Genomic DNA, 24,098 nt, shown 5'->3' with positions numbered 1-24,098 from the left:
TCCAGAAAAAACATCTATACACATAACATAAATAAGATTTAAAACAGTTGGTACTGCCTTCTTACATGCCACCTCCCTTCTCCCTGACCTTGGATGAGTCACCCATCTCCTTGTGTCTCAGATCCTTCCTGGGTATGTTGACTTGAGCTTGAATTCATTTCAGCTCCTAGGACTGAATTTGTTTGCAGGTGCATTGTAAGTGTGGGATTGAAAAAGTCCCATGGAGAGGACAGATGTCATTGACGTTTTACCTGAGATAAAGCTACAGTTAGCGTAGTTTCTTGCCCATTTAACCGTGTGTCTACTAATACAGTCCTGTTCTAATCCAAGAGAATGTCTGACGAGCCGAGTCATCATCATGCCCTGACTTTTTCGACCCCTCCTGCCACAGCAGATCCTCCAGAGGCAGCAAGTTCGAGACCATGCTGGCTGGCTCCAGGTGTGCTCACAGGCATACCAGAAGTTGTTTCAAATGCATTCAATTTCTCCCTGTAAAATCAGGCTTCTAGAGGTTTATTAGCTCTAGTAAACACCACGACTTTTTATGTAAAGCTCATTGTATCAACACAACTATATTTCTGTTATTTCAAAATAGGCATTTCCCCATGTCTAATTATATTTAACTTTTAGTGCCTACCTCCATTTTCTGGCAGCCTATGATTTTTCTCTTTTAAAAATTGTCATTGGTACAGAATTGTGTCTTTTGTGTCTAGCTTCTCATATCACAGTGGTTTTGAGTCCCAAACATTTGCTTTATACTGCTGTTTGGAGGATGTTCTATAACCTGGCCATTCTTTCTAGGTCTCTGGTAAGTGTGTGTATAACTCCGTACAAAAAAGACTGGTATCCAAGTACCTGCAGTTGCCACAACAGCATTGTTGGAGACCTTCAACTGCCCTTGCCGGATTTTGAAATTATTTATGTATTCAATTTAAATTCAAGCCTTTCCAGTACAACAAAATTCATCTTCATAGTGAATACCTTTAAGGACAAGTGAAAGGCCTCTTATGATGGCAGTCTGGCCAAATGTTTTTATGGAGTCAGGGACTTTTGCTTCTGGGAAATCAGGTTCTCTGTTATTGCTATGGGAGGCAGGTGGTTCCTTTTGACCTTTATCAGCAGGCCCCGTGGGATAGAATATGATCCTAAAGACTTCTTGGGATTAGTAAAATCAAGGCTTTTGCTCTGGCAGAGACTGCTCCTGCAAACCCATCTGACCACTTCATTGCCAGAGTTTCTTGTAAGGAACGAGAAAGAGAGAGAGAGAGAGAGAGAGAGAGAGAGAGAGAGAGAGAGAGAGAGAGAGAGAAACACTTTGGGGCAAATGTGTCATTAACAGAAGAAAACCCCAGGCTGTGAATTCTTCAATGGTTACCCATGTGACCTTCTAGAAAATAATGAGTGGAGTCAGGCTGTAGGACTTTCCTCAGAAGTCTCACTCTCACTTGCAACCAACCACCGCTATGATGTGCTGTGCAAATAAATGGCGTCCTGTTTGTGTGTGTGCATGTGTGTGCTTGTCTTATCACTGACTTCGTTTGGTTGTACCAGTTTGTCAACTGTCACATTTGGTGTCTCTTCACTGCAAAACACAGATAAGGACAGTCTGTGCAATTTAACAATATGCCAACATTTTGTTTCTTGCCCCTATTCCCATAGCTTTGAGATAACAATAGAGTTCAAGGCTTTCTTTTTTTTGTCTGTCTTGTATTTTACAGGTGGCTTGTCTAATATCTTGCCTTTTCGTCCTTGTAGTCATCTATGCAATAGGACCTTTGCTGTACTGGCTGCCCATGGTACAGTAGTGCTTTTTTATGATATACTTCTTGACCTTTAATTAGAATTATTGTGCACTAAATATCCTGGGAGAATAAATTCAATAATACTAAATCTGGAAATCATTTTACTTAAGTGAACATTGAGTATAAGGAAAAATGGAAAAAATACCACATTTCACGAGGGAGAAAGGGAAGGAAATGGTGACAGTCCTCTTGCTCATCAGGGCAAAGTAGAAATAATTTCGTGAAAAGTAGACTTCTGAGACTCGGGGTGTAGCTCCATGGTAGAGTACTAACTGAGCATGCACAAATTCCTTAGTTTGATCCCCAGGTGAAAAGAGAGGCTTTCAAAGAATTTTGCAGAATCTGGGCTGGAGGACAAAATCCATTTTCACAGCATAGACACATCTTTTATTCAGTGGGCCTCCACACTGGTGCTTCACCTAACCCATCCTAAGTCCTGGGCTCCCAAGCAATCCCAGCTGCCATCCCAGTCTTAGCCTCCAGTGTTCTAAGTCCTAGTTTTTCAAGGAAGAGGCACCATTCCATAAGATAACTGCCTAATACTCAGGTTCATTTTTCACAGGTATAAATATCTATAGGTGAAACAAATCACTACTATTAGGACCCATGTAAAAAAATATATGAGATAAATGTATGATTTCTGTAACAAACGTATTTCAAATAAAATACAGTGACTCTGATAGAAGGACCCCCAGCCTTGTGACAGTCACCCTCATAACTCAGTTTTTCTTTTTCTTATCTGTTCTTTTCAACTTGCAACAGTTTTGCCCATGAGTTCCTAAAATTGGTGTTGTATCCCTAAAGCACAAAATAAGTTAATTTTGAACAAGCAAATATTACTTTAACCTAATTGGTGACAGCTTTTCTCTACAATTTACTTTTAGAAAAATAACCAACAATACCTTGGTGCCTTTAAACTCACATTAAAATCTTTGTCCTGCTTCTCCCCAACTTATTTTTCCTTTGCAGTGCGTTCTTGCAAGCATTATTGTTGTGGGACTGAAGGGAATGTTAATACAGTTCCGGGATTTAAAAAAATACTGGAATGTGGATAAAATCGATTGGGTAAGTAGCAGTTTGACCAGACATTTCCTCTTTGGCTTAAGCACATGCTACCAAATATACTCTAATACTTTCATTGGCAGGAAGCACAGTTAACCATTTGAGACTTGGGTATGCCCAGTTAGATATTCACAATTTGAATGAAAGCATGAAATTTTTTTTCTTATTTCGATGAATATATAATTTGAAAAATTTCAAAGATATACTAGCTAATTTGAGTGGATTGAGGGTTCCAGTTTAAATTATGGATTGATTTTGAAGGCAGAGCTTACTGAGGAAATGCACACTGAGAAATATGATGACTTATTATGTGCATGAAAACCCAGCTTTAAATGTATGATATGTGGATACAAGGTGGATCTCAATGGTATCTACATTAATGCCAAAAAGTCTTACAGCTTGTCTTCCAAATGGATTAAACTGTGGGGAGGATTACATTAATAAGATATCTCTGGGAACAGAACAGATTAGATAACACTAAACACTGAGAAAGTGTGTTTTGGCTAACAGAAGTATTTAGTGTACTTACATTCTAGAGAAACTAGCCTACGTAAAAATGTCCCCAAATATCCTCCCACTCTCCAGGGTGAGTGAAGAATTTCATGAGTAGCCTCTGTTCCGCCCCACATGGCACTCGTCCTATTGAAATGTCATGACCTACATTTTCTCTTTTGATCCTTTGGGCTATGAAGCTTTTGGGCATACACTGGTGCTTACTTTCACAATATTGCCTCTGTGACTCTTAGCACAGCACACGGCTGAGTCCAGGAGGGATGCATAGACTGATAAAGACTTGACCTGCTTGATACCATTTGCGCAGGAAGAAGGCACAGAAACACAAATTTATTGTTTGCCATAAGTCTTTTTTAAAAAACTGGTTCAAGAGTCCCTCGTCTCTATTTTGTGTGTCATTTTCAAGTAGTTTCCTAAGAATTCTCATGGAGTTTATATTCCCTGAGTCATTTCATTTTGAAAATATTGATCATTTTGTATACCATAAGAAGATGTCTAAAATGCTTTTCCCCAGGCTCTTTTAGAGCCCGCCGCATTTTCAGACATTGATAGATCAAGTAGAGACGTCAACATAACTCTTGTATTTTATGTGAGCATGCGTCTCTAAATTAACGCTCCGTGACCTTTATTCTTCCTGCCCACAAAATTCAGTAACATCATTTTTGACTATTTTCTGTGGCTTAGGGTACAGTATAAATTTACTGTAAACCTCAGGTTTGACCTCGGGGTAGGAACTGGTTACAAAATGTTTCTCTTAACCTGTACTTGAATATTGTTCTGCAAATATATGTTCTGCCTTCTCCTTAATGAACCATGAATTTATCGGTATTTTTATTTATTTTTTATTTTTTCTGTGTGCAGGGTCTTTAGCTTGCTTTTGTATGCCCTATTTCATATGTCCAGTTATGTTTATCCTGCTTTGCAACTTTAAATACTGTTTTATATGGTTACTGTTTTGATTTAGAGTCAATTACTTTATTTAGTTTTTCCAGATTGCTTTTTTTTTTCATCTAATTTTATCTTTTTTAAAAGAAGTAAGTGTGTGCTTGGATTTCCATGTGTATCATTAGTTTTTCTCCCCTTCATTACATGTCCAAATCTATTCTTTGAATCTGTTTCAGGTTTCTCTTTCTTTCTCTCTCATTGGCTAGGTCTCAGTTATTCTTTTAGGACTAGAGTCAATGCAGTAGCAGCAGGATATGGCAAGTAATCAGGTGCAGCCCACAGTTCTGATTTAGGCATGTCTGCTCAAGATGTGTCCCTAGCTGAGCAGTAGCTTTAGAAATGACAGGATGCTTGGAGATCTGACACTGTCACTTCTGCATTCTCTGTCTTCCTTCATCTCTAACTGTGACAGTAGTTTCGGTTGTCAAAGTGAGTGAACTGAGAACACTGAGATTAGTAAAGTATAACTCTAGGTGTGTCTGCCATGCTGTTTTCAGAGAGGATGAACTGAGATGGAAAGACCTGTGCTGAATGGGGAATGGATCCCCAAGGCTGGGGACCAGGTGAAGAAAGAGAAAAGGCCACCAATAGTCATTTTGTCTCAATAATGTGAAGTGATTTACTTTGCCATACCCACAACACCACCATGACCTGAAATCCTTGAAGCCATAATCAAAATAAACCCTTTCTGCTCTGGGGTGTTTTCCTCTAGGACTTTGTCACAACGACAATGAAAACACCAGTAGTTCCTCTCTGGTTGGGAACAAGATTGAGTGGCACAAATGGCAATCCAGCTTTGATGCAGTCTGAGCTTATCAAATGCCTGTCTGCTGGTGTGTGTTCGCTGCTTCTCTGGTGAGCCGGCCTCAACCAGAAAATTTAAAAGCTCTTGTCCCTACTGACTCTTAACAATAAAATTATTGTAAAGACCTTTCAAGATTCTGATAACGTTGAAAGACTACAGTGGATTGAAAACCGAGAATAAATTGTGGGATTCCCATGCTTTTCTGGATTATCATCCAAACTTCTGAGTATTTGGCAGGTTTATATCTTATGTACAGTTTGGGTTTTAAAAACACATTTATTTCTCATTTCAGATGTTTTTTCTTTTATAGATTCCTTTTATGCTATGCTTTGACTGTATTTTAACACGAGATAGTGGCATACAAATGCGTTTAATGGATGATATAAACCCAATATGCAAATCTCTTAGAGAGGCACACAAGGAGTTTACAATGCTGATTCCAGAAGCAGGCACCTAAGCAGGAGGCTGTTGGATAGAATAGAGAGGAATGGTAAAGTGTGAGGCAGGGGATCATCAGTGAGCTGAGGGTGGTTTCCAGTCGTTTTTGTTATAATTGAGAGACTTGGAGAAGACACTGGACAGGGAGTTGAAGGAGCAAAAAGAGTGGGTAAGGTGTGATTCCAAGGCTGCTGACTACAGTATGTTTGTGAATCTTAGTTTTATTGCTGAGGAAACAGTGGAGGAAGAGGAGATCTGGAGATAAAGCTAACAAGTATGTACTTGGGCATGTTGAGTCTGAAAGAGTCTTTATAAACAATTTTTAAACGGATTAAGAACTTGGAATTATGGACTAGTGGGATAGCTCAGAAGGTAGTCATCTGCTGTGCCAAGCCTGACGACTTGAGTTCAATCCCCAGGACCCACATGGTGGGAGGAGAGAACCAACTCTTATTATGTGTCCTCTAACCTCCACACGGGCACTGTGACCGCCCCCCCCATAAATAAAATGTATAAAAAAATCAAAAAGGAAATTAGTCGTGTACTGATTGGAATTGATCTTGAAAACCTGGAATTAGGAGGTATTACGGTATAGACAGAGCGGGTTGAAAAGGTGACATGGACATAGGAGACACACTGTCATTCAGTGGGCATTGTGTTAGCGTCCCATCATGTACTACGGTTGGAATGAACTGATATACCTCCTTTTAAAGGTTTAAATTTTGTTTTTAAAGTTTGTTTTATGTTATGGATATTTTGCCTGCATGCATGTCTGTACACCATGCACTATGGCCACTGAGGCTATAAGAAGATGTCAGATCTCCTGGAACTGGAGTTACAGACAGTTGTGAGAGGCCATGTGGCTGTTGGAATTGAACCTGGATGCTTTAGAAGATCAGCCAGTGCTCTTAATCACTGAGCCCACTCTTTAGCTTCATATCTCTCTCTATATGTATATGTATATATATATGTATATATATACACATTTCTTAGCTGCTTCACCAAAGATCAGTGGTGTGTGTGTGTGTGTGTGTGTGTGTGTGTGTGTGTGTGTGTGTAATATAACTTAAAGCAGTGGTTCTCAACCTGTGGGTTGTGGCCCCTTTTGCAAACTTTTATCTCCCCAAATATTTACATTATGATTCACAACAGTAGCAAAATCACAGTTATAAAATAGCAACAAAATCATTTTATGTTTGGGGGTCACCACAACATGGGGAACTATATTTAAGGGTCACAGCATTGGGAAGGTTGAGAACCACTGATTTGAAAGTATAAAGTTCAAAGATTATGTAAGAAGTCACCACTTTAAAAAAAAAACAGAAGTCAGCCAGGTGGGTGGTGGTGGTGCACACCTTTAATCCCAATACTCTGGAGGCAGAGGCAGGTGAATTTCTATGCATTCAAGGCCAGTTTGATCTACAGAGAGAGTCCAGGACAGCCAGGGCTTCATAGAGAAGCTTTGTCTTGGAAAAAACCAAAATCCAAACCAAACCAAACAAAAAAAAAAACCCTAAGCACCCCCAAACCCCAGAAGTTTCTTGTTTTTTTTCCCCCGTTTTTTCCCCACAGTTTTAGATTGATTCAATTTAGAGTTTGGTGTAAAAAACCCTGCAGAGAAGTGAAGAAATAGAACTCTAAACAAGAGTTTCACTCACAGGTTTTGAACTGAGTTGAGAAGCTGATCAGATATGTATATAATTTCAATGGTGTGGACCCATCATCCCAGCGGATAGCATGACATATCAGATGTATATAATTTCAATGGTGTGGACCCAGCAGATAGCATGCCATATCAGATGTATATAATTTCAATGGTGCGGACCCATCATCCCAGCACATAGCATGACATAGGTCAGGGGAGTGAAGTAAGTCAGTGGCTGCTAAACTATTTTCACTGACTTATTGTCTTTAAGGAACAAGAACAGATGTCTCCTACAGTTCGGGTAGCTTGGAGGTTAACCTGTGTTTAGGGGTTATGGATCCCAAGCAGTTCCCTCAAAAAGAGTGTGAGAGATAAGAGCTCGCCTGTTCCTGATATCTGTAATATGTGACTGACATCTGGGCCTTTATAACAGGAATTGTTACAGAACACTGTTGAGAGTAGTTTGTTATTGATTTACATTTGATATTAGCTATAAAGTAACCACAGGAAGTTACTAATCACTTGTAGAGCCTGATCTACAGAAGATGATGCTGTGGGTGTAGAGCTGTAGTTTTTAGATATGACTGTATAACCTGGAGTAACCATAGAAACCCTGAAAGTAAAACAGGACCATGCTGGGTGCTCCAGACAGGGAACAGTAGGACACCGGTGCTGTTAAGAGGGAAATGGGAAAGCCAGGGGGATATAGTTGGGAGGGAAGGAGGGAGGACGATACAGAGAGGAAAGAGGGAAGGAGTTTAAAATTATGAGCGAGCTAGATAAAGGCAGGTAGATGGAGAGAAGGGAGTGAGTTGGATAATGCTTCCCTCCAGAGCCACAGACTATCAAACAAAAACCCCAGTGCCAGACATGGGAAACTTCCCTGCGGTTGTTGGTCAGAGGAGTCCATGATACTCCCAGAATAACAGTCTATTGTCCTTACACTTGGTTGCCTCCCAAAACTCGCAGGGAAAGCCTGACTGCTAAAGATTCCACACACTTCAGATACAGGTCTCAGAGGAAACGAGGTGAAACTGAACTAGAAGCTTTTCTGCTAAGGACTAACTCTCATAGTATCCAAAGGTGCTATGCAGATGCTAGGGGGAAAAGCAATTGATAGAATCACCCAGCTGTAAAATCTATGAATTGCAACAATGACCAGCACGGCCAGGGTGTCCTCAAAGGTACAATAGCCATTTAGTTGGATTTAAGGCCCACTCAATAGGAAGGGATTCATGCCTGGTACTATAAACCTGTGGTTGGTAAGGTCATGGATCCTGGAGAAGAACCTACTACTGCCATTTTCCTAAATAAATATCTCTAGCCACCTCCTAAATACTTATCTTTACACCCACAGATAAGTGAATCTCTCACCCTCCCATCTGAAAATCTTCTTTCTGTAGCAGGTAAAGACTCTTATAGAAATCCTCAATTGGTCAAAATATGGAAAATAATGACTGTGGGGTGCCTAAAACCAGCTAATATCGGTGTTAGGTGTACAAGACAACTTGCACACCTAAGGCTCAGGGAAAAGTATAGGAGAGAGGGTAGAAGTATTGTTAAGAGCCAGAGGACCAGAATGCATCTGGTAGGTAATGTTTTCTATATATGATAGGGAAGTTTCATCCATGAAATCTCAAAACAAGGACCTCACATGTCAACACCAGTTGATATACCAACATAGGGTATTCTCACAAGGCCATACACCTAGATGAAGAGCTATAGTCAATGACCAATAAAGAGAGGGAGAATCAGTCTCCAAAGATGTACACCTTGGGTTATCCAAACCTCAGCCATCAGTCTTAAAAACCTATGCATATGAACAACGCTAAATGGACTCAGGAGTCTCTATTTATATGCATATGTAAAACAGTAATTAAAGAAGGAGAGATCATGAATTTGAAAGGGAGAGAGGAAACATAGGCAGAGTTGGAAGAGAAGAGGTAGAAGTGGAAATGATGTAAACGCAGTGCTCATGTCTGAGATTCCCACAAAAATTAAATGAAAAAGCAGAGCCAGCTGTTCCTGCAATTGTTTGGCTTATCTAATGAATTCTGGCCTCCAGGCTCTGTTTTTTTGTTTGTTTTGTTTTGTTTTGTTTTTAATGATCCTAAAATCCCCAAGCCATTCACCAGTTCTGGAGATTGGTCAGCAGAAGCGAGCCTCATGATACTCTGGTGAGGGTCTGCCACACTAAGGCAGGCTCAGCACCTGAGACAGGTAGAGCTCAGAGTCATCATAGAAGTGGAAGTTGTGGTATAAAACTTGCAGCCCTATTTTGTATATGATTTAAATACAATGCCATAGATTAAAGGAAAAACAGTGTATAGAAGTAAAGACCAAAATGACTGCCAATTCACCTAAATTAAAGAGGAACAACTCTGTCCCAACCTATGAAATGGCAGGCTGGGTTTGATCTTGTAAGTCATAATCTAGAATTATGTTTACAGGAATTAGTTATAAAAACAGAGTCATTTAAAAGATACTTTTTCTTTTACACCAGAATGTTTGTGTCTTTTATTGAAAAAGAGGGATTTTCCAGATAAAACTCCCTCCATTTGCTTCCAAGGGCTTAGCTTTACAAAACAGCGTATTTTGAACCAGGTTTTGGTAGATAATACAAAAAAATTTCAAGTCTAAAAATGCACTCTAGAAACATTTTTTACTTCAGACTTGTCTAAGGAAAGTCCCTATATCCATTCCTCAAGATTTCTTTTTTCATTTCTAAATAAACATTTTTACATTTCTTTAAATACCCAGAACTTCACACAATGCATTTTGATCTTATTCACACCCCCACCTCCAGCTCCTCCTGGATCTACCCTCACCAACTTCATGTCTGTTTTTTTTAGGTCTATGGAGTTCAATTTGTGTTGCCTAATTGCTGTAAGAGTCAAGCTGTTCCCCAGAGTGTGGTTAATCCACCAGGGGTCACACCCTTAAAGAAAACAGATTCTCCCTCTCCTGGGAGCTCCCAAAATTCCTCCATCAGGGGTGGGATTTTATGCTCATCTCTAGTTGTTTGTCTAGTTTAAGCTTGCACGTGTCTTGTGCATGCTGTTAAAACCGAGGTGAGTTTGTATGTGCAGTTGCCTTGTTGTGTCCAGAAAACAATTTTGTTGTGACCATCCACTACCTGTGGTTCTCACACTCTTTCCACCCCTTCTCAGATAATCCCTCAGCCTTAGGAGGGGTGTGTGATACAGCTCTCACCAAGATTTTATGTTATCTTTAGGTTACAGAGTGGGTTTTCAATCTTTCACTTATGGATGGCATGAATTACGTTTTTGAAGGTACTCTAAAACATTGAAACAGAAAGAAAAAAAGTTAGAATTGCCTGGATAGGCAAAATGGTGTATGTTATTTGGGGAAAATAATTTGAAAATCATTCTTAGACTAGTATTTTATAAATATATGATTTTCTGTTTAGAAGTATAACCTTTCTAGATTGTGTAAATTATTTTTGTTTTTGAAGATATTTTTCATCACTAAACTTAGAAATACTTGCTTTTTTACTTGTTGCAATTATAATTTCAAGTGGTGGGTAAAATTACAATAAATTTAAAATTACAATTAAAAGAGAATTTATTTACTTAAAAAACTTGGAATTTCTTCTAAAAATTAAGTCAGCCCTGACATTTTGCTTTTTAGGAAGTGTCCCTTTATAAATAATGGTCTTTCTAGGAGTTAATCTAAAATCATTGGTGATGTTGGTTTACTCAGTTACTTTAAAACTGGGCTTTGAGAACCTTATATAGTAACAAACTATATCGGTGTTTTGTACAGTAATCATAGAAAATAGAATATTGTTAAGCTTGACAAAAAAACCTGCAAATAGTTGCTTTTAGTACTGTTTTCCAATAAGAAATAGTAGGAAATTACGACATAATTTTGTGCATATACATATCAACCATTTACAGATCTGATATATACTATGTGGGGCTGGAACTAAGGGTTGGCAATCCAACAGGTTAAACAAAGTGCCTTTACTCTTCTCCCATCGAGAATATGATGGTGCCACAGTATGGTTCTGTATTTCTGGGTTTCTATTCACGTTAAATAATATATTCTTGCGCTGGTGAGATGGCTTAGTGGGTAAAGGCACTTGCTGCCAAACCTGACCACCTGAATTCGATCCCTGAAACCCACGTGGAGAGATCCGACTCTAATAAGCTTTCATTTGGCCTTCTATACTCAACTCACATCATGGCCTGTTCACCTTTGCACTCCCCTACCCCCCCGGCACCACACACACACAGGGGCAGGGGAAAGAGAGAGAAAATAAATAAGCAAACAAATATTCCAATATTTAGAGATTTGTTCGCTGGAGTGCTGTTGAGTACAGTTGTGAGATATTTGCAGTTCTGAGAAAAAGGAGGAAGAGTAGCCATGTCTTCTTTTCCCCGTGTCTCTTTAGGGCATATGGATCAGTACATACATATTTACAATATGCTTTGCTGCCAATGTGGGCTTGCTGTTCGGCGTTGTCTGCACCATAGCTATCGTGATAGGACGCTTCCCAAGGTAAGGCTTCATTTAAATACTCGCTTTCTTCTTACTCCACAGCAAAACATATGATATTATAGTGGCTTTTATTTTACACAATATATATTGTTTGATAATTTAATATTCCCTCACTTCTAGTAGGGTAACAGGAGAAGAGACAGCAAAATATTTTACTTAAATATGACATATACTAATATTGGTCATAATAAAAAAAATATCCATGTCCTCACAGATCCCCGAAATAAACCAACTTAAAGGGACAACATCATTTTGCCTAGAGTTTGGAGGTTGCCTTGGGCCTGTAGTGGCCCAGTGCATCCCTGGTGGAAATGAATAGTGGAATAAATCTACTTGTTCCTAAATGCTTGGAAAACAGAGAGAAGGGATTATGGTGCCAATATCACCTTCAAGGGCACACTCCCAGTGACCTAAGTCCCTTTTATCCCTAGAAGGTTCTACCTTCTTCCGTCAGCAGTGTAAGCTGCCAACCAAGCCCTTTAAAATCCAAACTATGATGAATTTCATAGCATCTATTAAAATCAATAAATCTCATGGTCATATACTTTATCATAGCATTTGAAAACAAAATAAAGGATACAATACTCAACATGACATAAACATGTGCCAGTAATGATCGTTTGGGAAATTGAATGACCGTTTTCACTTTTTAGAAGCTGTGTTATTTGCTGCGGAATGCCTTATTGCTTTGTCTTTCAACTGAGTATTGTCAACTCCTTCACCTATTTTGAACAATTTCTTTGCCCCATTCCCAGAGTTCATCTACTAATTGTCATATTCCATTCTCATGGATCCCATGGGATTATCCATGAAATAATCTGAGCCTATAGCTTTAAAAAGTAAAAATAACCTATAAAATCTACTTTCACCTGTATAGAACCTGGAATACAGATCATTATCTTGGCTTTTTGCCACTGCATCCCTTTCCTTCCCCTCTTCTGACGAGATTTTATCAGACACCGTATTGTCTTCAGCACTTTCTCATTTTATAATTTGTTTAAATCAGGGTAACTCTTACAGCTTGGAGCTGTGGGATTCTGGGGAAATAAATAAGATAAATTCTATTTATTAATTTCTAGTTAGATACCTCTGTTGTTATTCTCTACTATGGAACATCCTTACAAAAGATAGATTTACCAATATCTTCTAGACAAATCACCATAGAGTATAAACCACATAATTTCTAATTTTCAAGATGAAACAGCTTGCTGCTTTTGATTCTTCTCTGTTAATATAGTGATCAGGAAATGACTCGTAATTTTCATCTGCCTTGAATTTAGGGCAAAGACTTTAAGCGTAACGAACATGAAAGAACTGGAGTTTAAGGTGAAGACAGAGATGCATGATGTAAGTCCAACTTCCTTTTCTCTTCGTGCAAGCTTCAACATTTGTGGACACAACAGTTCTGCAGGGTCATAAAATTAGACAAATTATGCTACTTGACAACATCACGCCATTTTTCTAGGTACTGGTTTTCAGTGGTATATATGTGAGCACCACACATGGCAGTGGACATGCATTGGTCATTAGAGAAAAAGAAAAATCTCTTTGAATTTAGGTTTCTAATTAGATCACATCATGGTTCGTAGAATTTCAGTTCACAATTGACTTGTGGCAGAGATTACTTCAGGCATTTGAAAACTTCTTTTCCATTACTAAATTATATAGAATAAGCCAAACTGATAGCTTTTTCTTCCTTAAGTGATAAAGAAAGTTAGGGAATAGAAAAAAAAAGAAACAAGTCATTCATGCACTGCTGTTGTAGTAACTGAGTCACAGTTAGAGTGGTGAATATGATTGTATTTATGCATGTATAAAATTGTCAAAGAATTTTTAAAACGTTATTGAAAATACAGTGATACTGAATTATTAGCTGAGAGTAATTAAATCCGAGATTCTGTCTAGAATGCCAATAGGCATGGAATTATGTACAGTGGAGACGGTTCATAAAAAGGCAATTCACATAAACTGGCTTGCTTTGCACATGTGTAAGGTGCCATCTGAGTGTTGAAGTTCTATTATCTTGTAAGATTTAAAGTTGTTCTTTGACAATTTCATGCAGGTTGCTTTTACCCCATCCTCTCTCACCTCTCTCTTAACTCCATGAACCCATCCCTTGCTTCATCCCCCCTTCCCACATTCTCGTCTGTCTGTTTTGTTTTGTGACCCACTGAGTTAAGCCAAGGGTCTTTGCCTGCGGCTGTGTACCCAGAATAGAGCCCACTAGGCAGGAATGGGCAGTTCTGGTTTCTTGTTTTAAATAATAACCAGAAAAGTTTAAAGTGGGGGAAAAATAATAACAACGTAAGTGTTCACTTGAATCATTTTTGCCCATTTTTAAAAGTTGGCCTCACTTTGAACCTGTTTGATAAATGTTTGGTTAACATTTCTCCTTTATTTTCTTATTCACTTGCTTCATTACCTTATGATTCCCCTCAGAACACAGAGAACTGGCCTCCTTCCAAAACGACCAATGTCAAGGTCTTTCCAGGTAGCCTGAAAACAGGAAGTAACATCAGGAGTCTTTCTGTGACACCCAGGAGAATGGTTTGTTCTTTTAATAAGAGATTTGCTTCACAGAGGGCTATTTGACTCAAAGCCTTGGAGGGTGTCCCAGGCTCAGGTTTTCAACCAAGTCAGCCATTCTTTTCTTTCATATTTTTCCCATGAGAATTTAACCCATAGTCCCATCACCCCCCACTGATGTCCTCATTTTTCAGATAGAATATGATTTTAGGTTGATGAGTTTTCACTCCAAAAATCATTGGTGAGCAAACTGCATAATCCTTGTCTTCTGGGCCAAGTATAACTTGTGTAAATGAGGAGCTTTTAGGACAGATACAAATGCTAGAAATTTCATATGTTCTCAAGTCTTGATTGTCTTCTGTCACCCATATAATAATAACTTTTGCTCATAAAAATCCTCATTTTATTAAAATGTTACCTCTCAGTGGTTTCCTAATACTTTCCATAAAAATAAGAGATGTGAATAAGATTGAACATAATTTGCGTATAAACTGTTGGATGAAAATTTTACCTTATTTAAAATGGTGCTACCCCCCTTTTTACCTCCATGCAAAATGCCCATTTCTAACTTGGGATATCTCTTCTCATTCAACAAACCCAGTTCTGTTGAGGATTTCTTAGCTGCAACAACTTGGATCTTTATTCTTTAACAAATATTTAGTTTTTTCACCTTGAAACTCCTGGAACAATCAAATCTGATGACTGTATATGACAGACTTAAACATTAACGGTTTATTTTCAGTTTCTAAGTGGTTGCCTCTCCATTAAAAGTTACATTGGCAGCTTAACCTTTTTGCTTCCTTGTATTATTTGTTGCAAGTCCCTCACTTTCTAGAGTTGTGTATTTTCAGTTTTATAAACCCTGAAATACACATTTTAAACATTTGTTTAAAAAAATGAGCAAACAGTGAGGTCTACAAATTACCCACATTTATGTACCTAATTCTTTATTTCTTCTGCCTGCATGCATGGCTAGTCTCTGCATCTCTTCTTCTGTGGGAATACTAAGGCCTGAAGGAGTAATGCCTTGCTTGCTTGGTAAGGAGCTATCATTGCACAGGATTGGCCATCTTCTCAATCAGATGCCTGTCCCAAAGTCACACAAAAGGGGGTTTAGTGCTGTCAAGAGCAGATGGACAAAGTAGTTATATTTTGTGTCAAAACCTTTTCTTCTCCCTGTCCACACCTTTCGTCTACAGTCTGGCAATGCAGTGTAATCCAGGGCTGGCCTAGTCAACTGTGTTCCAGACACTGTCTCTCATGGCTTTCTTACAATTTAGACTGCCAATTATTTGCAAAATCATACTTTAGCTAGAGGGGGGCTTACATCAGTGTTGGATAAAGGGATGATAGTGGACACTTTGAGACACATTTTCAGTTGTATTAAAATGCTGATGGACTCAGCAGCAGATTGCTTGCCTAGAGTATGAGAGACACCCGTGTTTGATCCACTTCACTGCGAAAATAACAGTAAGTTAATTTGAATTTATAGGGTGAATGAAAGAGAGACATTTGGGGAGGATGGGCAGTCTAGATTGTTGCCTCATAGAACCCAGTGAGTAGGAATACAAGACACTCCCTGAAAAGCTGTGGACTTGTTTTGTTGCTGATGTTTCTCAGTACAGATGTGTGTATTTCCTTGATGTATGTGGTAGTCCATTAAGACTTACAAATAAATTTCTGTAACAAAAATGTTAGTTAAGAGATTGCATACATACTTGATATATCATGGCTGGTTGATATCCATGGGAGGCCAGCCCTCTACCTAAGAGAAACGGAGGTGGAAGGGTGGATGGATTGGTAGGTGGGAAGGGGGACTTGGAGAAGAGGAGGGAGGAGAAACTGCAGTCGGGATGTAAAAACAAGAATAAATAAATAAATGCAAAAAAATTAAAGATTTAGAGAGAGACATTGCATACACAATTAAGTGATATGTTGACTTACAAGATTTCATCTGATCGGGTATTGTTTTTTGGTTTTTGTTCTGGTTTTTTTTTCTGACTGGATTCAGAGTTCTGAACCTTCCTTTTTTTCCTCTTTAAAAGGAAACCTTGCAACAGGTAAAAATCATCTCAATAAACAACCCACTTGTTTTCCTGAATGCAAAGAAATTTAATACTGATCTAATGAAAATAATCCTGAAGGAAATTGACAGCAGTCAACCACTCGATGATGTCAGCAAGGTAGGAATGTCAGGTTAATGATGTGTGTCATACTACAGATCACTAAAAATGTCCTCAGGTAAACAGCAATAGGGTAGAGATGTGTTTAGAGACCTGTTCCTCAGGAGAAACTTAATATTATATTTGGCTATTCATTTACAATATAACCTGAGAATAGGACAATATTAAATATTTTTAAGAAATGTGTTCATGCCGGGCGGTGGTGGCGCACGCCTTTAATCCCAGCACTCTGGAGGCAGAGCCAGGCGGATCTCTGTGAGTTCGAGGCCGGCCTGGGCTACCAAGTGAGTTTCAGGAAAGGCACAAAGCTACACAGAGAAACCCTATCTCGAAAAACCAAAAAAAAAAAAAAAAAAAAAAAAAAGAAATGTGTTCATAATGGTCCTAAAATAAATATGTGATAATCTAGTTCTTCAGAATATGGAATATGGTAAACAACTTCAGAGAAGCATAAATTATTGTGACTACTATTATTAACATTATTATGAAATTGTTCCTCTCACCCTCTTTTCCTTTTCTTCCTTTCCTTTCCTTACTTTTGTTTGTTTTCTTCAAATTGAGACAGGGTTTCCCTATGCAGTCCATGACCTTTCTGCCCCGTTCTCCCAAGTACTTGATTTACAGCTGTGTACTGTCACCCCACTAACATTCAGCTTTCTTTATCTCTGTAAGAAGTCTCTGTGGTCAGAGATACTGAATGAAATGTGCATCAGAACAAGTCAAGGTGAATGTGTAATTTGCACTTGAACCTCAAGTCCTCTAACGTGTCCAGAGACTGAGTTTCAGGGCCAAGCTGCCTGTGTTTGCCACTCACCAGCTGTGGGAATTTAGATGAGCTTGTGCTTCAGGGTCCCCATTTGTAATAAAGATGATTCAAAGAGTTGAAATGTGCAAAACCACTTAGACTAATGCTTGGGCTGCCATGCTGGGCAGTCTTTGCTACTATGTATTAATTTGCTTCACTTTCTCACGAGGCATTCCTTGACTCTCCAGACATCTTCACTTATATCCTTGAGTGTGTATCTGTTAGTCATTCAAGTACATAGGAGATCTTAGGCCTCTTGTTTCTTGTCTCAAGAACTTTGCAGAAGGACAATCTTTTGTCCACAGCCTCATGCTCTGCCCATGGTTCTCATGCTGATTTGTCAATGATCCTCTGTACCCCATACAGGACCAGATATATGATTTTTATGGTCATAGTTGAAAATGAAGGCATAATGTTCTTTTTTCTGTAATTATTAATACTTGGAAGATAATGGTATCAGAGTATAAATGAGTGTAAGACCCTGTACACAAGAGAGCTTTTGGGACCCCATAGATTGTAAATATATGATGTCTGCCTTGTAGTCAGAAGTTTTTCTGTGTCCCACCCAGTCCACAGCTGCTCAGACCCAAGCAAACACACAGAGGCTTATATTAATTAAAACTGCTCAGCAATTAGTTCAGGCTTACTACTGAATAGCTCTTGCACTTAAACTCAGCCCATTTCTGTTAATCTATATGTTGCCATGTTTTCTGTGGCTTTACCTGTGTGCCATTACATGCTCCTCCCTGGACAGTGGGCTGGCGTCTCCTCACTCATCTTTCCTCTACCCAGAATTCTCTTGGTCTGCTTATCCCACCTATACTTCCTGCCTGGCTACTGGCCAATCAGCATTTTATTAAACCAGTGTACAAAAGCATTATTCCACAGCACTGCCCTGCCTTTGTACTTTCAGGGTTTCACTTTTAAGGGAATTCTGAGGATCATGGCCAGTGTTTTCAGATCAGGAACTTGCTCCTTTATCTCATTGTTCACATTGGCATACAATCTGTTTCTTTCACAGAGCCTCTATACTCTATGGCAGTGCACAGTTGTGATAGTTTTTGTGGATTGGTGTTAGCCCACAGTCACCATGCAAAACAGTATTAAGAAAAAAAATGATATATTTTTAAATAATCTCGTTAACCCATAATAAATTTGTCTAATTTAATATCTTTCACCTAAAACCCTGCAATGCAGTGTAACCCAGGGCTGCCTAAAAAGAACCTATTTCCCAACACTGCATTCTGTCTCCTTCCTTCAGTTAGGACTGCTATTCATTTGTCAAGTTGTAGTTCAGCTGGAGGAGGCTTACACCAGTGCTGCATAATGGGATTATAGTTGGCACTTTGTTAGGACAACATATATTTTAAAAATAGCTTTATTTTTGACAGTTTTGATTTATAGAAAAACTAAGAAGATATGGTAGCTTCTCTATACCTCATAGCACTGTGAGATGTTAACGTCTTGCATACCACATACCAGCTCCAACCAACAAATCCACCTGTTTCGCTGTCTTTTGCGGGTGGGGGGGGAGGTGAAGGGAGGAGCTTCCAGAATTCTGGCTGATGTTCCATGTTGCATTTAACTGTCATGCCTCTTTACGCTCCTGTTGTCTATGACAGTTTCCTAAATTTTCTGGTTTTAGAGGTTTGGAAGTTTTGAGCAGGCCTGGCAGGTATTTTGTAGCTTGTCTTTGTATTGGAATTTGTTTGGTGTTTTGCATTGTAAGACTAGGGGAAAACACTTGTAGGAGCGGACTCATGTCCTAGCCAAGGTGCATAATACAAACATGACTGATTACTGTTGGAGTGATATTGATTCCCAAATAATGTAGTGACTTGGTTCCTCTCTCAAGTTCATCTATTTTTACCCTCTCTATGCTGTACTGTGGCAGGAAGTCACCGTGTTCAGCCCAATTCTAAGGAATTGGAGAAGTTATAATTCACCTCCTGAAAGCAGAGTATCTAGATACATTATTTAAAATTCTTCTGCACAAGAGATTTCAGAGAAGGTGAGAGGAAGAAAGGAAAATTGCACCTGCTGAAGGCCAGTCCCTACGATACAGCCACACAGTGTAGGTGCCATTATCTGAATTCCACATAAAAGAAAGATTGAATCTTGGAAGTATAAGAAACAATATGACAGGAATATGTAATCTGTAGCACTGGACAACATGTAGAGGAAATCGATTCTTCACTCTGCCTTAAAGATTAATACAGAAAACCTGTACAAGCAGTGATTGAGAGTAGGAACTTGCAAAGGCCTTGGCTTTGATTCTGGTCTGAGCTGTTCCTAGCTTTGTGACTTTGGCCTGTTTTTCTAACTTTCTCATCCTTGATTCCTTCATAATGGAACACAAGATTAGTAACTTCACAGGATGGTTCCGAGGACTCAATTATTAATGTCACCAAGATTCTGGCTTTTAGTAAACACTGAAAAATACCCATTTTCATCATCATCAACAGCAAAAAACAGTACACTTTTTGATAAACAGATAGCATCCATCTTGAACTATATGATACAGAACCAATTTGTTTTCACTCCCTGACTTCTAGCAACTCATAAATGTTTCCCAGGCATTTTCATGGGGCTAATGTGTATGAGATAATTTCTGACCTCAGATCAAAACAAATTTATTCTGTCAGAAAATGTCCTAACATCTGACTCAGTGAACAAAGTATCTACTGAACTTATGTATCCTTACTTCAAGCCCATAATTGTTTCTTCATTTCCTAGTTCACTGCACACAGCATCTGAAACAAGCCTAGAGAAAAACATCTGAATGAGCTAATTGTTGTCACTTGTCATGGGGAAGGGAATGTGGGGCTTTGTCATTGGTAGCTATATTGTTTCACATTTTTATTCTTTGCATTTCTTTTGATTTCAGTGCGAACAGAACACCTTGCTCAACTCCCTGTCCAATGGTAACTGCAACGGTGAGTTCTCTAAGGAAAAGCGAGTCTGAATGTTTTGACTTGAATTTACAGAGGATAGAAATCCCTTTCTCCTCTCCTTCTCTGTTGGCTTCCCACTACCTTCAGGTTTTCCTTGTTCTTCAGCTAGACTCTCTCCTTACTTTCTCCTTCTCTCCCTTCCCCTTTTCTCTGAGTCTCCCTTCTCCTCCTTTTTATTCCTCTGCCTCTCTCCTCACTCTTCCTCCTCCTTCTTTTTCTTTTTCCTCTCCCTTATCTTCTTTCATCTCTTTTTCCTCCGTCCACTCCTGTCCCTTGTTCTTGCCTCCATCTATCTCCTTTTCCTTCTCCATAAGTTGAATACCTCAACTTTATGTTGACTTAATATAGATCAACCTTTCCTCCAAACATTATCCCACATACATTTTAGATTTCTACTTCACACAACTAAATCAATTACAGGCTCATGCTTTCCTAGGACAAATGTCAGGTGACAGCAACAATGTTTTAATGATATGTCCTTGATAAATTTTCCAGGCCAATGTTTATTCGCTATAAGTTAATCCTCCTCTAAGAGCATGAGTTGAGTTGACTTTCTTTCAATATACAGACACTAAAAGATACAGGAGGCAGTGATATATGACTGTGCAGTCTGAGCACACAAGTACTGATGCACAGCCCTGCAGTATGTGTGGACCAGTACTGATGCACACTGTGCAGTCTGAGCGGAAAAATACTGGTGCATGACCCTGCAGTATGAGTGGAACCATAGAACAGCACAGCAACTAGGTGATAAAAAACAGAATTAATAAAATCCAAATCATATCTAACCAGAGACTAAATTTCCAACAGGTTGACATGGAATTATACATTATACCATTTCAATATCATTCGTTGGTGAGAAAGAAAAAGAACAATGAGAGGGAGAAAATTTTAAAAGTCTGTTGCAGTGAATGGGAACTTGATTCATAAGTATGATATAAGGTCTGACTGGCTGTTTCTCTGGTGACCATACACTGGGGCTATAATACAAGTTTCAGCATGTTTCAAATGATAGAAATTATGCATGCAGATTTACTTGCCAATGTGAAATTACTATATAAATTATTTGAAAAGATTCATTCATTGTATTTTTAATTATGTGTATATGTGTGGGGAGGTTGAGGGTGGGGCATGTGCACATGAATACCTGCATGGGCCAGAAGGGACATTGCATCCCTCGACCTGGACTTACAGATAGTTGTGAGCACCCTATAAGCAGTTCTGGGGATCAGGCTCAGGTCCTGGCTTAGGAATAGTACAGGCTCTTAACCACTAAGACATCTCTTCAGCTCCTAAGCTGTAAGCTATTAATAGAAGAAAGTTTAGAACAAGAAAATAACCCCAGAGTCTCATTGTATTTGGAAATTACTAAATACTCCTTGTAATTATATATTATCTTAAGAAGAAATCATAATAAGAAACAGAGAAAAGGGTAGATTATAGGGAAATGCATTTCAAAATATAAGGTGCTGATAGAAAATTTATCTACCTATTCACTCGCCATCTTCATTCTCTCACTTTTTGGGACCCTCTAGTTTATCCCTAACCATCAGCAGCTTGTTTCTCCTCCTCTTCCTCCTCCTGCCCCCCTCTCTTACTCAGCCACACCACCTTGCCCCCACTTTTCTAAGCCTTCTGTAGTGTTGTTCCCAGTTTCATCACCAAATCTTTTCCTGGGCTTACTACCTTAAGGTATCATTTCTGTGACCCTGTCCCCCTCCCCACTTCTTAATCTCATTCAAAACGAATCAACATGACTTTCAGATTGTTTTTTTTTCTGTTGTGAGACAAATGATGCTAAAGCTTAAAACTTTCAAACAGGGAACAATGGAATCCAGGCGTGTCTATAAGGGAGCTGTGTTTAGTTTACAGGATGGTAAGTTAAATGTGTTATGCAGCCACCTAGGAGACACTCAGCTGGTTTAAGGGATAAAGACTAGGACCCAAAGAGGCTCAGTCAAGGTGAGACTTAAGAAAAGCACTGGGTAAAGGAGAAAAGAGCCCCAGATCCCCTTTCTCCAACATCCTTTTCAGATGGAGAGCTGACATACAGCAGAATAAACAAACCTATAAAACCGTCTCCATACGTTAGAAGATGGAAGGCATGGCATTTTTTTTTCTGAATGAAAACTGTAATCATTAACTTGTGAAGAGATCGTCAAGAAGTATGCTTGGTATTTTAGGTCATCTGACGATAGTGCTAACAGGAGCCCTATGGAGTCTCTGTTGCCATGGTGAACTTGCTCTGTGTGTGTGTGTGTGTGTGTGTGTGTGTGTGTGTGTGTGTGTGTGTGGTCTTCCCACACATTCCCATAGGTTCCCTCAAGGTCTCTGCACATATAACTCTTGCTCTTTTCATTCATGCAGTTTTCATGTTGTTATTCACCTGGAAAATACTTCACATATTCCTTTAAGATTACTTGATCTTAGGAATAGTAAGAGGTGCTGCATAGTAAATGATTAAGAAAGTAGACCTGGTTTCTGCTGTCATGGACCCCAATGTTTAAGCAAGCTTCCACCCTCCTGAGACCCTTGCTTTACTCTTAAACCCCAAATAAAAAATTCAAGTGTATAGACTTCTGTCAGTGTTGTTGTCATTATCCTAAACTCAGTGGCTTAAAGCAGCACACATTTATTACATTATAGTGTAGTGACAGAAGTTTGGAGGGAGTCCCATGAGCATGGCATTGGAGTTACAGTTGGGATATACTTCTTTTGGAGGTTCTACAGGAAAATCCCCTGCTCCTTTCCATCTTGGTCCATCTGTATTGATTGGTTCATGCTGGCACTGATTTTCAAGCCAGTAGAGGCATCTTCAGGTCTCTCTGATCCCTTCTTCATTGTCTCTTCTCTGACTCTGAATCTCCTGACACTTGGATGGTCTAGGATAATCTCCCCACGGTAACATCCAAACCTGCAAAGTTCTTGTTGCCCTGTAAGGTAGCATATTCACAGGTACTAAGGAGGAGAAGGTAGACTTTGGAGGTGTTTGTGGTGGGGGGTGTTTTGGGGGAGGGCATTGTCAGTTATTTCTGGTTCTTCCTTAGCACTTTCTGTGTATCTGATACTTTCCTAAGTTACAAGCTGAGCTGAATAGTCTCCATTTGACTGCACATCTATTGAAGGTAGGCACCATCATCACTGCTCAGCACTGACTTACATTTACAGGGTGCTTACAGTCACAGTGCATGTGAATTAACTGATTGTGAGAGAACAGACCTGTAAATGAAATGTTCAGTAATAATTGCACGTTTTTCCAAAGAGAGTATTGTTCGTTTTAAATATTCCTTCTTCCCTTATTCCCTTAGAAATTAGAAGCTGGGCGGTGGTGGCACACGCCTTTAATCCTAGCACTGGGAGGCAGAGGCAGGCGGATCTTTGTGAGTTCAAGGCCAGCCTGGTCTACAGAGTGAGTTCCAGGACAGGCACCAAAACTACACAGAGAAACTTTGTCTCGAAAAACAACAACAAAACAACAACAACAAAAAAAGAAGAAGAAAGAAAAGAAAAAAGAAGAAATTAGAGAGATAATTCTGTTTCTCAATAATTGATACTGATAGCAGACGCTTTTAAAAATTACAAGTAACTCACAGACTGTCAGAATCTTTTGAAGTAAATGGAAAACACTCCTAAATTATGCAACTATGAATATTTTTTAATTAAAGAGGTTAATGAATATTCCACAGGAAAGAGCTGTCTTCCACATTCTGGGTTTAATCGCCTACCCACACCTGATGGTTAATGTCTTCTGAAACTTTTTTTGTTGTTGTTGTTGTTGATGGAGCCCATCATTTACCACCTGCCCTGTGGGGATAGATTAGTTGTCTTTTTTTGCACATGCTCCAAGCTTCCCTCATTTGCTTAGAGCAGGCTATTTGCTGTACTTCTCTCCACTC

General features: G+C 39.1%; 1 protein-coding gene across 1 annotated transcript in view; it reads left to right on the top strand.

The window, feature by feature from the left end:
• The window catches only part of Slc26a7 (solute carrier family 26 member 7), a 125,437-nt gene that overhangs the window by 88,130 nt on the left and 13,209 nt on the right, over positions 1-24,098 (top strand). The window contains exons 10-15 of the mRNA XM_059253885.1: positions 1,719-1,796; positions 2,772-2,867; positions 11,628-11,734; positions 13,015-13,081; positions 16,306-16,443; positions 20,136-20,184. Coding sequence (XP_059109868.1) covers positions 1,719-1,796; positions 2,772-2,867; positions 11,628-11,734; positions 13,015-13,081; positions 16,306-16,443; positions 20,136-20,184 — 535 coding nt within the window. The remainder of the gene's footprint in view (positions 1-1,718; positions 1,797-2,771; positions 2,868-11,627; positions 11,735-13,014; positions 13,082-16,305; positions 16,444-20,135; positions 20,185-24,098) is intronic.

The sequence above is a fragment of the Peromyscus eremicus genome, chromosome 2 (genome assembly GCF_949786415.1).
Source record: "Peromyscus eremicus chromosome 2, PerEre_H2_v1, whole genome shotgun sequence".
Lineage (NCBI taxonomy): Eukaryota > Metazoa > Chordata > Mammalia > Rodentia > Cricetidae > Peromyscus > Peromyscus eremicus.
The sequence above is the reverse complement of the archived record's forward strand: the minus strand, read 5'-3'. Positions and strand labels throughout refer to the sequence as shown.